The sequence below is a fragment of the Bos javanicus genome, chromosome 23 (assembly GCF_032452875.1).
Source record: "Bos javanicus breed banteng chromosome 23, ARS-OSU_banteng_1.0, whole genome shotgun sequence".
Taxonomy (NCBI): domain Eukaryota; kingdom Metazoa; phylum Chordata; class Mammalia; order Artiodactyla; family Bovidae; genus Bos; species Bos javanicus.
In genome coordinates this window covers 31686094-31702471 of record NC_083890.1, presented here as the reverse complement: position 1 = coordinate 31702471, position 16378 = coordinate 31686094, and the positions used below count along the sequence as shown (strand labels likewise).

Here is a 16378-nt window from a genome sequence, read left to right as displayed (position 1 = left end):
CCTTCTCCTTGACCCCAGGAAAACCTCTCAGTTTGAAACTGTTGAAAACGTTCAGGTGAATTGATTAATGAAATTTGGAAGATGAAGAAATACGATGGAGAGGGAAGGTATTAATCCAGTTACTTTGCTCATGCTAGCTAAATTAAGATATATCCTCAGGATAACCATCTTATGTGGTCGAAACTTAGAGTGAACACACACACAAACCACCACGTCTTCCTTGCTTCTTGATAACCTAGGGACTCACCTGGCCCTGTTCATCATGGTATTCATAAATATTATCTCTTTTGATACCTTTCCTTGTTATTTTTTGTCTTTCCTTGATCAGTTTTGGGAACTCAATAAGTATGAAGGTACACGTTTGGAGAAGGATTTCCTCCAACCTCTGTCCTTTAAGAATTTTCTCAGAATTCAAGAAGTCAGTTTTACATCATCTAAGCAGATTTAATGATCCTTTTTCAAGGAATTTTACTATCCCAAGAAGGATGAGTTAAAGATATTGCCTGATAGTAAAAGGTACAGGTAGATCACTTTACAAGTGAAGCCCACAGTCAATAAACTAGACTCATAATCTCATTTTCAGTCATTTTTAGGGCCTAATTATATCTGCAGACCAGCAATCAAAGATCACTAGAAATCTAAAGTTAATGTCTAATATGAAAGACAGAGATGAACGTGAACTAAAAAAATAGAGGAAAATATTATGCAGAGAGGAGAAAAAAAATCTCAGGCATGTTATTACATCTATTCTTGTTTTAAAAGAGGCTGCTGTTCAACAAGATACTCTTAGGTACAGAAGTCTCAAAGTTGAAATTGTGGGAGTAGACATGAAAAACTTAATAGAATAGTTGAAATAAAATGTAAAGGACATTTTCCAGAATGCGGAGTAGTAATATAAGGGCACTCCTTCATATTTATCCAAATGAGCTTAAAATTTACTTCCACAAAAAAGCCTGCACATGAATGTTTAAAGCAACTTTATTCATAATTGTCAGTACTTGAAAGCAACCAAAATGCCCTTCAATAAATTAGTGGATAAACAAACCGTGGTACATCCATACAATGGAATATTAGTAATAAGAAGAAATAAGCTATCAGGTCACAAAAAGACATGCAGGAAACTTAAAAAACATATTACTAAGTGAAAGAAGCCAATTTGAAAAGGCTCCATACTGTGTGATTCCAACTATATGACTTTCTGGGAAAAGAAAGATATAGAAACAATAAAAATATCAGTAGTTCTAGGGAATGTATGGATGAAGATGTGGAACACAGGGCAATATAACTATTCTGTGCAATACTGTAATGATGGATATATGTCATTATACATTTGTCAAGCCCAAAGAATGTCTAAAGTGAAGAGTAAACCCTAACATGAAGAATGTTAATAATAATGTATTAATAGTGGTTCATCAGTTGTAACAAATGTACCAAATAATATGCAATGTAAATCATAGGAGAAGCTGTGGGGGACAATAGGAGGTATGTGTGGACTTTGTACTTTTGTACTAATTTTTCTGTACACCTAGAACTGCCTTAAAAATAGTCTATTGAAAAATATAAACAGATTGTAACTAGGAGAGAATAATACTTTTTGAAAAGTAGAGGAAACATCCCGGAGGTTCAAAATCCAAGTATGAAAAATTCTAGGGAAAAAAAGGTAAAGCGAGAGAATACAGAACAGATAAGTGAGAAAATTGACGAAAAAGTAAAGTTAATTTCTCAAACTGAAATAGATGATTTTTCCAAATTTAATGATGTAATAGAGCTCCCAGAACAGTGAATGAAAATAGATACACACAAAGGCATATCTTTCAGACATTTTAGTACATTAAAGACAAAGAAATCATCTTGAAAGAGAGAAAAACTAATTACAAATGAAACACAGTAATTAGAATGACTTTGTAATTCTCAAAAGCAATACTGAAATCTAGAAGAAAATGGAGAACTCTTTCAAAATCCTGAAAGAAAATATTCCCTAGCATTCCATACCCAACCAAATATTTAAGCAAGTGTAAGAGAAATATAAAAGATATTCTCCAGCACCAAAATATTAAAAAATCTTATCTCCAATGAAATCTTTCTCAGGAAGACATCAGGATGAAAACTGTATAGAAAACACCCAATTTCTTTTTTTGTCAAAGCTTTTATAGTTATTTGTGGTAATTTAAGAAAAAACTGGGAGAAGGCAATGGCACCCCACTCCAGTACTCTTGCCTGGAAAATCCCATGGATGGAGGAGCCTGGAAGGCTGCAGTCCATGGGGTCGCTGAGGGTCAGACACGACTGAGTGACTTCACTTTCATTTTTCACTTTCATGCATTGGAGAAGGAAATGGCAACCCACTCCAGTGTTCTTGCCTGGAGAATCCCAGGGACAGGGGAGCCTGGTGGGCTGCCGTCTATGGGGTCGCACAGAGTCGGACACGACTGAAGTGACTTAGTAGTAGTAGTAGTAGTAAGAAAAGACTGTAATGTTCAGGAAACAAAAATATCATGACAGAACAGGGAATGGTATTTTCCAATCATAATATATGAACAGTGATACTAATTCAACAAATATTATGATATAAATAAATTCAGAAGAAAAATCAATAGTAAGGGTGTCTGTATATGGTGATATTTAGGGCAAGGAAAGAGAAATGAATCTTTTTTTGATTTAAGAAGTAATCAATAGAAAATACGAAACTGGAAAAAATGTAAAAGTAGAAATAAAAGCATCTGTATTAATTAAAACACAATTTTTTCTCTGACAAAGACCCCAATGAACTGTACCTTAAAGGAAACAGAAAGAAAGAAAAATAGCGTTAAGTCATGTCCGACTCTTGCAATCCCATGAACTGTAGCCTTTCAGTCCCCTCTGTCCATGGGATTCTCCAGGCAAGAATACTGAAGTGGGTTGCCATTTCCTTCTCCAGGGGATCCTTCCAATCCAGGAATTGAATCTAGCTCTCCCACATTGCTTTTTCCAACTGAGCTACACAAGAAGCCCTCATGATCTCTCATGTAACAGTCTGAAGGTATAATCAATCCCAGAGTGATATTTTGGCTCTAGGGTATTGGTTCTAATCTCCTATCTCATGGTTCCCTCCTTCCTATGGGTTACTGTTTCCAATCTCTTTATATTTCATGACACCTTCATTCCTATAATGCTGCCTTTTCCAGCAAGCAGATACAGTCAGAAGAGAGAAATGAATGGTATTTCTTCCCTCTTCTGAACATAACTTGAAAGCTTTACATCCACTTTATCTCTAATGCTCTGGTTTAGAAATTGGCCACATGACCACGCATCAGGGAAAGTGGTGCCCTGTAATTTTTTCATGGATGGTTATGAACGCTACCAAATTTCCATTTTTTGGAAGGAAAGAACAAATACTGATGGTAACTAGCCATCTCTGCCATAGCATGATATTTGGAAACATGTTGTTGGTAGAACAAAAACAACACAAACAAAAAGCCAAATGACTGAAAATCTTTGCCTCCACCAAAGGGGGAAGAGAACCACTTTCTAACATACACATATTTCTGAAGTACTTGAGATTTTGAAATGTGTGGTTAACTTTAATTTAAACATTTTAACTTTTTTAAAAAAATAAGCTTTAAACTGAGAACCAAGGGTGGATAAAAAAATCTATCCAGGTTAAAATGAAAAAGGGCAAGAGCACTCCATGAGGGAAAATGTCTTGTTGGAAGAAAGGGGAAATAAATTTTTCTTGATACAAAATCATGAATTAGACTGAGCATGAGAAATAAAGTGGAGGGATATGGGTTAAATTGAGGGGAAGATCCCGGCAGAACAATGCAGCCTACATTAAAATACAAGGACTTTTCCAAAAATGTTTTAAATTTATTTATTTCTAGTTGAAGGATAGTTGTTTTACAATATTGTGTTGGTTTCTGCCATATATCAATATGAATCAGCCATAGGTAAACATATGTCCCCTACCTCTTATCCCTTCCTCCCACCCCCACTCCCCAATTTTTTTTTTTTTTTAAAGAACTTTTCCAAGCAAGAAGAGAGATTGATTCTCTGGGACAAGTTAAGGATGGTTTTCACTGAAGAAAATGTTAGAGCAACCTAAGGTAGTGTCCTCATGAAATGGAGTAGGACCGTATGATCGTTGCCCCACACCCTCCCCCCGCCCCCCATGTCTTCTGCCTACCTTTTGCCTGTGAAAACTTAGTCAAAGAATAAGTTTAATCAGAGAAGTGACAAATGCTGAAACAAAGGAGACTAAATAATAACAATGCAGTCATTAAGCACAGTTAAGGACCTTTCCTCAAAGGCTATAGATAATATTCTGAGCCATTTCCTGTGAGCTGTCTTATAGATACCAGAACACCAGGTGGAGAAGTTAACTACATGATGACCAGACTGTACCCAGAATATGAGCTGCCACAATTCTGAGAGCTGACCGCAAAGAAATGGGAACAAGTGCACCCTGGAACTGAAGAGTAACTATACCTAAAACAACCAAGATGATGCTGGTCAGACCACTGATGACCAATTTCAAGATAACTGTTAGAGATGACTGTGCTATTTCTGCATGTAGTCCCTCCACCAAGGACTCTCTCATCCCCTGCTTGTGGTGGGGGAAGAGCAGGGAGTTGGCCTGTAGACAGATGTCCACCACCCCCACGCTAGGTTGCCAGCATCTGAAATAAAGCAAACTTTCCTTTCCACCAACCTGGCCTGTTTCCTGGCTTTTGAGCAGTGAGCTGCCAGACCGCACCCCCCACCACGCCCCCCCATGCACCTTTAGGTAACACTCACACTACAAGTGTGAAAATGAAGCAGGAATCTATTCCTACAGGATTTCTTCCATGTTTGCTGTTGTTCATCCTGTGATTGATTTACTTAATCTTCACAAGAAAAATCTTCATGACCAGCTTCCATTCTCAGATTTATTGATGTTTCCTGACCAGCCTCTCATGTGCTTCAGCACACCAGCCACAGTGATTTCCAACAGTTATCTAGATATTCATTCCTCACCTTTGAACACACCCTTTTCTCAGTCTGGGACACCCTCATTTTTCTCACCTCTAGAAAATTTGCTCAAGGCTCACTTTCAGTATTACCATCTTTTCTCAGGCATTTATGATTCATTACAATTAGAGTTAGTCTGTACTCATGTTCATTCATGTGCCTGTTACTCATTCCATGAAACAACCAAACCAATCAAAACTCCCAAAAGACAGCTAAAATAGGTTTTTTTCACTCTTTCCCAGAAACATTTTTTCAACTCATTTTTAGAAATGAGTCACTTAACATTTTTAGCACTGCACCCCTTGTAAGAGCAAATGAAAGTTGGGAAACATTTCCTCTAGAAAACCATTCAAGAAATACACGGGTATTTGGAAGGAAAATAAGTGAATGGTTCCTCTGATGCGGATGATCCGAGAGGAGAACCCCAAGAATTAAGGATTCTTTTCTACACAATTCACCCCAAAGTATTGCAAAAGGGGCAATAACATTGAATAGAAATTGAGCCCTATTCAGACTCATCGTTTAATTTTCCAAATTATTTTATTAACCCCGCGTTAGGAGTCCACATTCGCCAGCTTCCCTGACAACGACTCCAAGGGGACTGGTTTTGGGAACCACTGTTCCCTGCGGTCTTTTCGGCTGCGCCCTGGGGGCGCTGGACCAGGCTCCCCGGACGCGAGACGGTGACAACAAACTCGGACTTGATGCTGAGGTGCCCCCTGCCTGCAGCGGGAGAAAAGGAATGAAGGCCCACGCAAATGTGTTGTTTTTTTTTTCCCCCGTCGCAGTTTTTTCCAATCCAGTTCTTTGTCCATTCGTGTGAAAACGGGCCACCTCCACGTCTCCCAGACGTCTCCAAGCCATCTCTTAACCGTCTTTCTCTCTGAAATAGTGAGTTCCCAAGTATGAACTTTGAAATAAACCTTGCCAAATACCTAAGGTGTAAAGACGAGGTGGCCGAGTGGTTAAGGCGATGGACTGCTAATCCATTGTGCTCTGCACGCGTGGGTTCGAATCCCACCTTCGTCGACCTGGCATTTTTAATAAGGAGAAAGGAAGATCACCTACCCAGATCTAAACTTTGAATTCACCTACGAGAAAGCTGCTCTTACTTCCCTACTCACAACTGTTACAGAGGTATGTGTGGATTTTCCTAGTTTCCGTTGACAGTTGTTTCGGCTACTGTCATTGATGAAGTTACTTCAGTGGAGGACGAGATTAGTGAAAGACAAAGCTGGTAGAAACTGGAATCTGGTTTCTGCAGTCCCTCATTTTAGAAGTTATTACTCCAATGAACAATAAAATAAATTCATCAACAGATACAGTCAGCAGAACTAGCAGACCAAGGCAAAATTTGAATTAGATTCTCAAGAACAAATCTACTGACCAAAATTGAAGAAATGTATAGCACTGAAGAGATGAGAACGTGAGTTTTTAAAAGATCAAGGAATTTGGAGGTAACTTAGTTTCAGATGACAACCATACAAACCTCTTTCTAAGAGGCCACATTCAGTATGCTGCTTGAGGTTGGAACCAAGAATCTGTTGCTGAAGAGTGATTGGATTGGATATTTCCAAATTGTGCCCCCGAGAACTTGAAAATGAAGACATCCTGTGTAAAGGCCACATGACAAGAAGCATCATTTAGAGACTGTCAGAATCCCAGGATTTGGCAGGGGAGATGGTTGGGAAAGTCTGGGTAGAGCGACTTGCAGGACTCCATCTGAGACTTTCAATGAATTGAAGGTTGTATCATAAAGCAACAATGAAGTCATATTTTACCCCATTGGGAGATTAAAATTTCTTTGTGGTAATAGACATGACGCAGGTGTTCTTTACTCTACCATGTTGCAGCTGCTGCTGCTGCTGCTGCTAAGTCGCTTCAGTAGTGTCCGACTCTGTGCGACCCCATAGACAGCAGCCCAACAGGCTCCTCCATCCATGGGATTTTCCAGGCAAGAGTACTGGAGTGGGGTGCCATCGCCTTCTCCACGTTGCAGCTAAAGTACCCCAGACTGAAAGAAAGGGTGTCCTCTTTCCCTGAGGTACTCATTTAATCTTCTTGGCATACTAAGTGATATCCTTGACTATACGTAAGGTAAGACTCTCATAAGCCACAGAATAGACATCAGACAAATTTTCCTGGGTGCACTTCCCAGGCTCTAATTCATTTCCATGGTGAATTAGAGTTCTTGTTCCTTACTTGTAGGCTTTTCATAACTAACTTTAAAAAGGTATATTGCAGTTTTGCTTTTTCCTATTATATTTTGACCCAATAACTGAATTTTTACTTTTATTTTTAAAATAGCTTTATTAAAGTATAACTGGTATATGATGAACTGCATATATTTACAGGGTACATTTTGATGAATTTTGACATTATGTATACACATACCATGACCCCAATCAAGATAGTGAACTTTTCTGTTGTCCCTGAAGTCTCACTGTCCCTTTTAGTACTTCTTTTCTCCTGCCTCCCCTGTGCTGAGTTTTGAATTATGTTTCTTTAGCTGTGTCAGAAAGATTACAAGATGGTGTAACTAGAGGGGCAGAAACAAGAAGTTATTCAAACATGGAAGGGCCCCAGATGCCAGACTATGTACCTTCTATCAGCCTCTAAAATCAGAGGTGGCCTATATGTGACACACTATTTCCTCCACAGTACTATTTACCACGAATGGATGAAGAAGTAAGTGAAAAGAAAAAGAATGTGCAGGAATAATCTACAAGATTTGGCAAGTCCTTGGAGTTCGGATATGTATTTAACTGGTGAAGAAATCCTCAAATATGTAAATATATATTAAGAGAACTGGCAAGCACATGTGAAGAAGGAATGTGGAGAGAACATGAGGTGGACGAAAGAACACGCATTTTAGAGTAAAAAAAAAAGTCTGCTTTCCACTAGTGGCTTTGCCAGTTAGCCATGTGACTTGAAGAAGCTATTTTCCCCTGAGCCTCAGCTTCACATCTTAAATGAGGATAATGATATGTGTTCATGAAAAATTAAACTGGACTCAGTAAAACAATGTGAGTGATTCACTTTTTATCTTTCCCTGATCTAGTTCTGAATCAGTTCAGTTCAGTTCAGTAGCTCAGTTGTGTCTGACTCTTTGCAGACGCAGCACGCCAGGCCTCCCTGTCCATCACCAACTCCTGGAGTTTACCCAAACTCATGTCCATCAAGTCAGTGATGCCATCCAGCCATCTCATCCTCTGTCGTCCCCTTCTTCTCCTGCCCCCAATCCCTCCCAGCATCACGGTCTTTTCCAATGAGTCAACTCTTAACATGAGGTGGCCAAAGTATTAGAGTTTCAGCTTCAGCATCAGTCCTTCCAATGAACTGATAGTGGCAATTATTGCTCAGGTCCTTTTGATGGTATTTCAAAAAGTATCTCAGGTCATTTGTTTGCAAGTGCAGATTTAAAGTAAGAAGGAGTTTAGGCTGGAGACAAATTCAAAGTCATTCATTCCTTCATTGGTTGGACTAGATGGGATACTCCATCTAATATGGCCAGGGAGGAGACTATGGGTAGTGAAAAAAGAATGACTGAAATTTCAGAAGGTAAGAGACTTTGAGAAAATGAGAGCTGGTGAAGAAGAAAAAAAAAAAAACGAACCAAAGACAAACACAACTGTCCTCACTCAAAAGTCCACCAGGTCCTACTGCTAGATGAGGGGGGGATGTCATCTACAGCATCACCCTCTAACGTTGGGTCCCTCTAACTGTTGGGGTAAAATGGAAGTCTTGTTGACCCATGTGGAGAATTCCTTAGACACTGGTGTTTCTCTTCTGAGAGAAACAGTAATCTAGAAAACAGTACTCTGAAGAGAGGTTTTGCCATTTCCTGTTAACCAAAACCCTGAGGCCAACAAGGGTGCATGTCTTTCCTGACAGAATGGAGATTCAGAGAAGACAGAATCTCCATTGAGGTGACTCAATATGACATTCCCCCCCCCTTTTTTTTGGCATATAAAAATAAAATAATGTATGTAATAGTAATCATTAATAAGCAAAATTCATGAAGAAGGAGAAACCTGAATTTTTAACAAAACCTAAGGTTTTTTGTTTTTTGCAGGTGAAGAAAACTGGGAGTTCAACCAGAAGAAGCACTCAGAGAATGGCAGGAAGTGGAGACAATTTGTTTTTTTCCCGCTGAATCATCCACCGGAGAAAGTAAAGTCTTTGAGGGTCTCCCATAACAACAGGGGAGAATACTACTTCATCCATTTATTCCAAGACATACTGTGTGCCAGGCACTGTTTTAGAAGCTGGGGGATACAACAATGATCAAAGTAGACTAAAACAGAGAAATTCAGCTCTCAGTTGACTTACATTCTGGTGAAGAGGATGGTATGGTGAAGATAAGTATACAGCATGTCAGATCTTGCTACATATTATGAAGAACGGTAAGTAGGAATTGGAAATTTGCTTGGGGTGGCTCAGATAGAAAGATGACATTCAAAGAATGCCTCATCGACAAGACAAATACCTGTGTTAGGACTTCAATGTCCCTTCCTTACAAGGCACAGTGGTCCCATTCCAGGAAGGGAACACGAATTCAGCCACCCCACAACTCTCCTGACCAGGTTCAGCTCCTGAGCAGCTTGTCAAGAGACCCATGTTTCCTCTCAAATGAGCATCAGGCTTATTTTCAGGGAAGATGCAGCCAGTGTAATAACAGTTTTGGCCTCTGATTACCCTCCTCAGGTCACTGGTTCAAGTGCACCTGCTGAGAAGTCTTAGCTACTCTACTTACTAATAGGAAAGAATTCCAAGCTAGATAATGAGAAAATCAGGGGTAGAACTTGAGAGGAATATAGCCATTGGCCATTTGAGTTAAAGGGGACATACAGAATCCACATTTATATATTTGTGTTTGTATAAAGAAATTCCAGACAGGAACATAAGAAACTAATAACGTGGTTATTTGTTATTGATGAGAGAACTTGGTCAGATGAGAATTGTGTTTGAAGTAGTATTATTTTTTGTATTTTTACATACACAGTTATTAAAGTCTAGCAATGGACTGCCTAACAAACCACAGAATAAAATATTAACTGTATTATCTTAAAGGGCCACAAGATGGCGACAGCGTTTCTTGATTGTCGAGCATGTGCGCTGCAAGAAGGGGAACCACTGCTGCTATGAAGTACCCCGTGCAGCCTCTCTCCTGGTTTCCTTAGTTCAGTCTCTAGAATTTCTCTTCGCCAACATTTGATTCCTCTCATTATCACCCCTTATTGACTGGAAGAGAATTATGTTCGTTAATTGGGCCAGCTTTTTAAAGAAACATTTTTCGGGGAAAGGGGAAGGGATGCAGGGAAGGGACACATTGAAGTATACACAAAAGTAGACAGAAGAGAACAAGGTACTTCCAAGTGCCCCTCAGGCAAAGCTTCAACAATTAACCAACATCTCTTGTGTTGTTTCTTTATCCACCCACCGGGTACACTGTGGGGGAGGGTTACAGTGTAAAGAAATCATAAACATGTTGTTTCAATCATGAATATTTCAAACATCCCAACAAATACAGAATTAAACAAAATACAAGATTTTCTCTCCTAAGAAAAGTTTTAAATGATTTGTAACATCATCCAATAACTAGTACTAGAAAAAAAATCTTTAATTGCCTCAAATATTTTATTTTTTTACCATGACTTTTCTGATTTGCATTCCATTAGATGCTGGAGTAGAGATAAGATGATCACTCCAGAGGTTAGGGAGACTTCCCTGCACATAAACACGCCTTGAGGGCAGGGGTGGGGTCAAAAGGGAGAGAGTGCCATCCCATAACAGCTGATGCCAAACTTTCCACAGGCCTCAGTGGTGGAATCCATCTTGAAGAAAAGATGTACTCTCATGGTGAGGCGTGTCCTAGAACAGGTCAGATGTGGGATTAGAATCAAGGTAATTGGCCAAAGGTAAACACAGACCTGAAAGAACTGCCTTATATAAATTAACTGCCTCTTTACTACACTCCTCATTAGGGAGGATACCCACAGCCTTTCTCTCTGGGTGGGTGTTTCTATCTTGTTTTTGTCTAAAAAAAAAAAAAAAAAAGACAAACTGTTTCTCAGTGTACTCTCCCACTTATGCTGTATCTCTAAATAATAAATTTTGTACCTGTTTTTAAAGTTTTTGCCTCTTTGAGAAATATATTTTTTAAATAGGGCAAGAGCCAGAGGAACTTTTGCTTCTACCCTCTAGCCCCTGGTGGGTTCCTGGTTTTCATCCAAGCTACTCAGGTCTGGATTAAAGATTTACTGAGCATGGCCCCACCCATCAGAACAAGATCCAGTTTCCCCCACAGTCAGTCTCTCCCATCAGGAAGCTTCCATAACCCTCTTATCCTTACCCCTCAGAGGGCAGACAGAATGAAAACCACAATCACATAAAACTAATCAAACTGATCACATGGACCACAGCCTTGTCTAACTCAATGGAACTATGAACCATGCCATGTAGGGCCACCCAAGACAGACGGGTCATGGTGGAGAGTTCTGACAAAACGTGGTCCACTGGAGAAGGGAATGGCAAGGAGAAGGGAATGGCAAACCACTTCAGTATTCTTCCCTTGAGAACCCCAATAACAGTATGAAAAGGCAAAAAGATATGACACTGAAAGATGAATTCCCCAGGTTGGTAGATGCCCAATATGCTACTGGAGAAGAGTGGAGAACTAACTCCAGAAAGAATGAAGAGACTGAGCCAGAGCAAAAACAGTGCCCAGTTGTGTCTGTGACTGGTGTTGGAAGTAAAGCCTGATGCTGTAAAGAACAATATTGTATAGGAACCTGGAATGTTAGGTCTATGAATCCAGATAAGTTGGAAGTCGTCAAACAGGAGATGGCGAGTGAACATCAACATTTTAGGAATCAGTGAAATAAAATGGACTGAATGAGCGAATTAAACTCAGATGACCATTGTATCGACTACTATGGGCAAGTATCCCTTAGAAGAAATGGAGTAGCCCTCATAGTCAACAAGAGTCCGTAATGCAGTTCTTGGGTGCAATCTCAAAAATGACAAAATGATTTCTGTTCGTTTCCAAGGCAAACCATTCAATATCACAGTAAGCCAGTCTATGCCCCAACCACTAATGCTAAAGAAGCTGAAGTTGAATGGTTCTATGAAGACCTACAAGAGCTTCTAGAACTAACTCCCCCAAAAGATGTCCTTTTCACCATAGTGGACTGGAATGCAAAAGTAGGAAGTCAAGAGATACCTGGAGTAACAGGCAAATTTGGCCTTGGAATACGGAATGAAGCAGGGCAAAGACTGATAGAGTTTTGCCAAGAAAATGCACTGGTCATAACAAACACCCTCTTCCAGCAACACAAGAGATGACTCTATACATGGACATCACCAGATGGTCAATACCAAAATCAGAATGACTATATTCTTTGCAGCCAAAGATGGAGACGCTCCATACAGTCAGCAAAAACAAGACTGGGAGCTGACTGTGGCTCATGTCATGAACTCCTTGTTGCAAAATTCAGACTTAAATTGAAGAAAGTAGGGAAAACTACTAGACCATTCAAGTATGACCTAAATCAAATCCCTTACGATTATACAGTGAAAGTGACAAATAGATTCAAGGGATTAGATCTAATAGACAGAGTACCTGAAGAATTATGGACAAAGGTTTGTGACATTGGACAAGAGGCCGTGATCAAGATCATCCCCAAGAAAAATAAATGGTTGTCTGAGGAGGCCTTACAAATAGCTGAGAAAAGAGAGGTGAAAGGCAAAGGAGAAAAGGAAAGATATAAGCATCTGAATGCAGAGTTCCAAAAAATAGCAAGGAAAGATAAGAAAGCCTTCCTCAGTGATCAATGCAAAGAAATAGAGGAAAACAATAGAATGGGAAAGACTAGATATCTCTTCAAGAAAATTAGAGATACCAAGGGAACATTTCATGCAAAGATGGGCACAATAAAGGACAGAAATGGTATGGACCTAACAGAAGTAGAAGATATTAAGATGAGGTGGCAAGAATACACAGAAGAACTATACAAAAAAGATCTTCATTACCTAGATAACCATGATGGTGTCATCACTGGACTAGAGCCAGACATCCTGGAATGCGAAGTCAAGGGGGTACTAGGAAGCATCATTATGAACAAAGCTAGTGGAGGTGATGGAATTCCAGCTGAGCTATTTCAAATCCTAAAAGATGGGCTGTGAAAGTGCTGCACTCAATATGCCAGCAAATTTGGAAATCTCAGCAGTGGCCACAGACTGGAAAAGGTCAGTTTTCATTCCAATCCCAAAGAAAGGCAATTTCAGAGAATGTTCAAACTACCACACAATTGCACTCATCTCACATGCTAGTAAAGAAATGCTCAAAATTCTCCAAGCCAGGCTTCAACTGTAGGTGGACTGAGAACTTCTCGGTGTTCAAGGTAGATTTAGAAAAGGCAGAGGAACCAGAGATCAAATTGCCAACATCCTCTGGGTCAGCAAGAGAGTTCCAGAAAAACATCTACTTCTTATTTATTGACTACACCAAAGCCTTTGAATGTGTGGATCACAACAAGCTGTGGAAAATTCTTAAAGAGATAGTAATACCAGACCACCTTACCTGCCCTCTGAGAAATCTGTATGCAGGTCAAGAAGCAACAGTTAGATCTGGACATGGAATAATAGACTGGTTCCAAATTGGGAAAGGAGTACATCAAGGCTGTATATTGTCACCCTGCTTATTTAACTTATATGCAGAGTGTATCATGCAAAATGCCAGGCTGAATAAAGCACAAGCTGGAATCAAGGTTGCTGGGGAAAATATCAATAATCTCAAATATGCAGATGACACCACTCTTATGGCAGAAAGCTAATAGAAACTAAAGAGCCTCTTGATGACGGTGAAATAGGAGCGTGAAAAACCTGGCTTAAATCTCAACGTTCAAAAAACTAAAATCATGGCACCCAGTCCCATCACTTGATGGCAAGTAGATGGGTAAACAATGGAAAGAAGAGATACTTTATTGGGATAGACTTTAAACAGGAGAGACTTTATTTTTTTGAGCTCCAAAATCACTGCAGATGGTGACTGCAGCCATGAAATTAAAAGATGCTTGCTTCTTGGAAGAAAAGCTGTGACCAACCTACACAGCATATTAAAAAGCAGAGACATTACTTTGCCAACAAAGTCTATCTAATCAAAGCTATGTGGTCATAGCTTTCCAGTGGTCAGGTATGGACATGAAAGTTGGACCATAAAGAAAGCTGAGTGCCAAAGAATTGATGCTTTTGAACTGTGGTGCAGAAGACTCTTGAGAGTCCCTTGGACTGCAAAGAGATCCAACCAGTCCATCCTAAAGAAATCAGTCCTGAATATTCATTGGAAGGACTGATATTGAAGCTGAAACTCCAATAATTCGGCCACCTGATGTGAAGAACTGACTCCTTAGAAAAGACCCTGATGCTGGGCAAGATTGAAGGCAGGAGGAGAAGGGGATGACAGAGGATAAGATGGTTGGATGGCATCACTGATTTGATGGACCTGAGTTTGAGCAAGCTGAGGGAGTTGCTGATGGACAGGGAAGCCTGGCATGCTGCAATCCATTTCGTTGCAAAGAGTCAGACACAACTGAGCAACTGAACTGAACTGAACCCAGGTCTGATTCCTGGGCAGGGAACTAAGATATCTCTTTAAGACTGCTCACTGCTGTCTCTCAGAGATTAATATATGAGACATTATGGAGGCAGTTTCCAAATGCTGGATAAGCTGTTAGAAAAAGCTCAAAAATGAGAGGAAATTTTGGAAAGCAGGCAAAACTGAAGTGCGGGTTGAAACATGGGTAGGCTTTGGGTCAACAAAGGGGAAGAGTACCTCTGATAGTGGATTTAACAAAACATTAATTGCATTTAGGCATTATTACTATGCTAACTTTAGATCCATTTTAGATAAATTAGGTAATTTCATTGAAAATTACCACCTAAACCAAAAAACAAAAACCGAACAACAAAATAAACAGCCATGGTGGACTTCTCCAAATGATTTATAAATCATGGCTTTTTACCCCAAAGGGACACACAATTTTGAACAATAATTTAGAGAAGCATTGTGAGTGCCTGGTTCTCTTTTGTGACAACCTGAATAACGCTGGTCCTCTTCACTGGCTCCAGGCAAAGTCAAAATAGGATTAAGTACCCTAATTAGAAACAAAGCGATAGTATCTCTCAGTCTGAAAATATCCATCAGGTTCCTTACTCTCCAAAGAACATTTCGAGAGGAAGTCATACATCTTATTCTCGCAAGGGACTAAGCGCTAAGAAAGACGGAAAAATAAAAAGCAGGATGAACTAGCCGAAAATGTTTATTCAAGGAGCTTGTGAGTGCCTGGGCTCGGCGGCAGTTAGTCGGTTTGTCCCGCGCTCGGAAACCAGCGGTTCCTTCTCCGATGCCGGCAACAAATCAGGACCTGGGACGAAGGGCTGGCGCTCACCCGCCAAATTTAAATTTCCCGCCTAACCTCTGTACCCAGGCAGGACTCAAAACTCCTTGTCCCAGACCGGCGACTAGGAAGTATGTGTTATCAATTAAAGTTCTCTCTTACTTAACCCTAATGGCTATCAGAACGAGTAGCAAAGCTCTTTTTACATGCAGGAAATTCCTGACTAACAGTAAACATCAGAGCCAAGGTTACACAAGGAACTTCAGAGCTTTGCCAAGGTCAGGAACGTTATATTGTCATTAGTGGATCGCGAGCTTACTGTGAAAAAAACTCCTAAGATTGTTCAGGAACTGCTCTACCTCCCAGACCACACACTGTAAATAATTACAAAGACCCAGGGCAGAAGGAGAATAAGCATCAGCTCTTTCTTTGAGAACATGGGTGGCTCTTAAAAGAGCCGTTAGAATCGTTTGCAACCGACTCACAGTTTACTTGGCACTAGTGTACTTGGTGACAGCCTTGGTGCCCTCGGACACCGCATGCTTGGCCAGCTCCCCGGGCAGCAACAGGCGCACGGCCGTCTGGATCTCCCTGGAAGTGATGGTCGAGCGCTTGTTGTAATGCGCCAGGCGCGATGCCTCGCCCGCGATGCGCTCGAAAATGTCGTTCACAAAGGAGTTCATGATGCCCATGGCCTTGGACGAGATGCCGGTGTCCGGGTGGACTTGCTTCAGCACCTTGTACACGTAGATAGAGTAGCTTTCCTTGCGGCCGCGCTTGCGCTTCTTGCCGTCCTTCTTCTGCGCCTTAGTCACCGCCTTCTTGGAGCCCTTTTTCGGGGCCGGAGCAGACTTAGCCGGTTCAGGCATGATGAATAATAGGTTAAACAAGTTCACGGGAAGAACACACAGAAGATACGATAAGTCCTTTTCATATACAACCTCTTATGCAAATAAGGTGATACGTTAAAGTCTTAGTCTTACTGATGGCTG

The 16378-nt window shown here is 40.4% G+C and overlaps 1 protein-coding gene and 1 non-coding gene across 2 annotated transcripts; one reads left to right on the top strand and one right to left on the bottom strand.

Annotated features, from left to right (window-relative positions):
• Nucleotides 1-5933: 5933 nt before the first annotated feature.
• TRNAS-GCU (transfer RNA serine (anticodon GCU)) lies at nucleotides 5934-6015 on the top strand. The gene has a single exon. It is a non-coding gene; the product is annotated as a tRNA-Ser (tRNA).
• Nucleotides 6016-10607: 4592 nt separating this feature from the next.
• LOC133237023 (histone H2B type 1-J-like) lies at nucleotides 10608-16334 on the bottom strand. The gene has a single exon (XM_061399365.1). The coding sequence runs from the start codon at nucleotides 16253-16255 to the stop codon at nucleotides 15875-15877; it is 381 nt and encodes a 126-aa protein (XP_061255349.1). The 5' UTR covers nucleotides 16256-16334; the 3' UTR covers nucleotides 10608-15874.
• Between the last annotated feature and the right edge of the window lie 44 nt (nucleotides 16335-16378).

Bases quoted from the DNA above. Each gene is read 5' to 3' on its own strand.
- LOC133237023 (XM_061399365.1), bottom strand. From the start codon at position 16,255: ATGCCTGAACCGGCTAAGTCTGCTCCGGCCCCGAAAAAGGGCTCCAAG.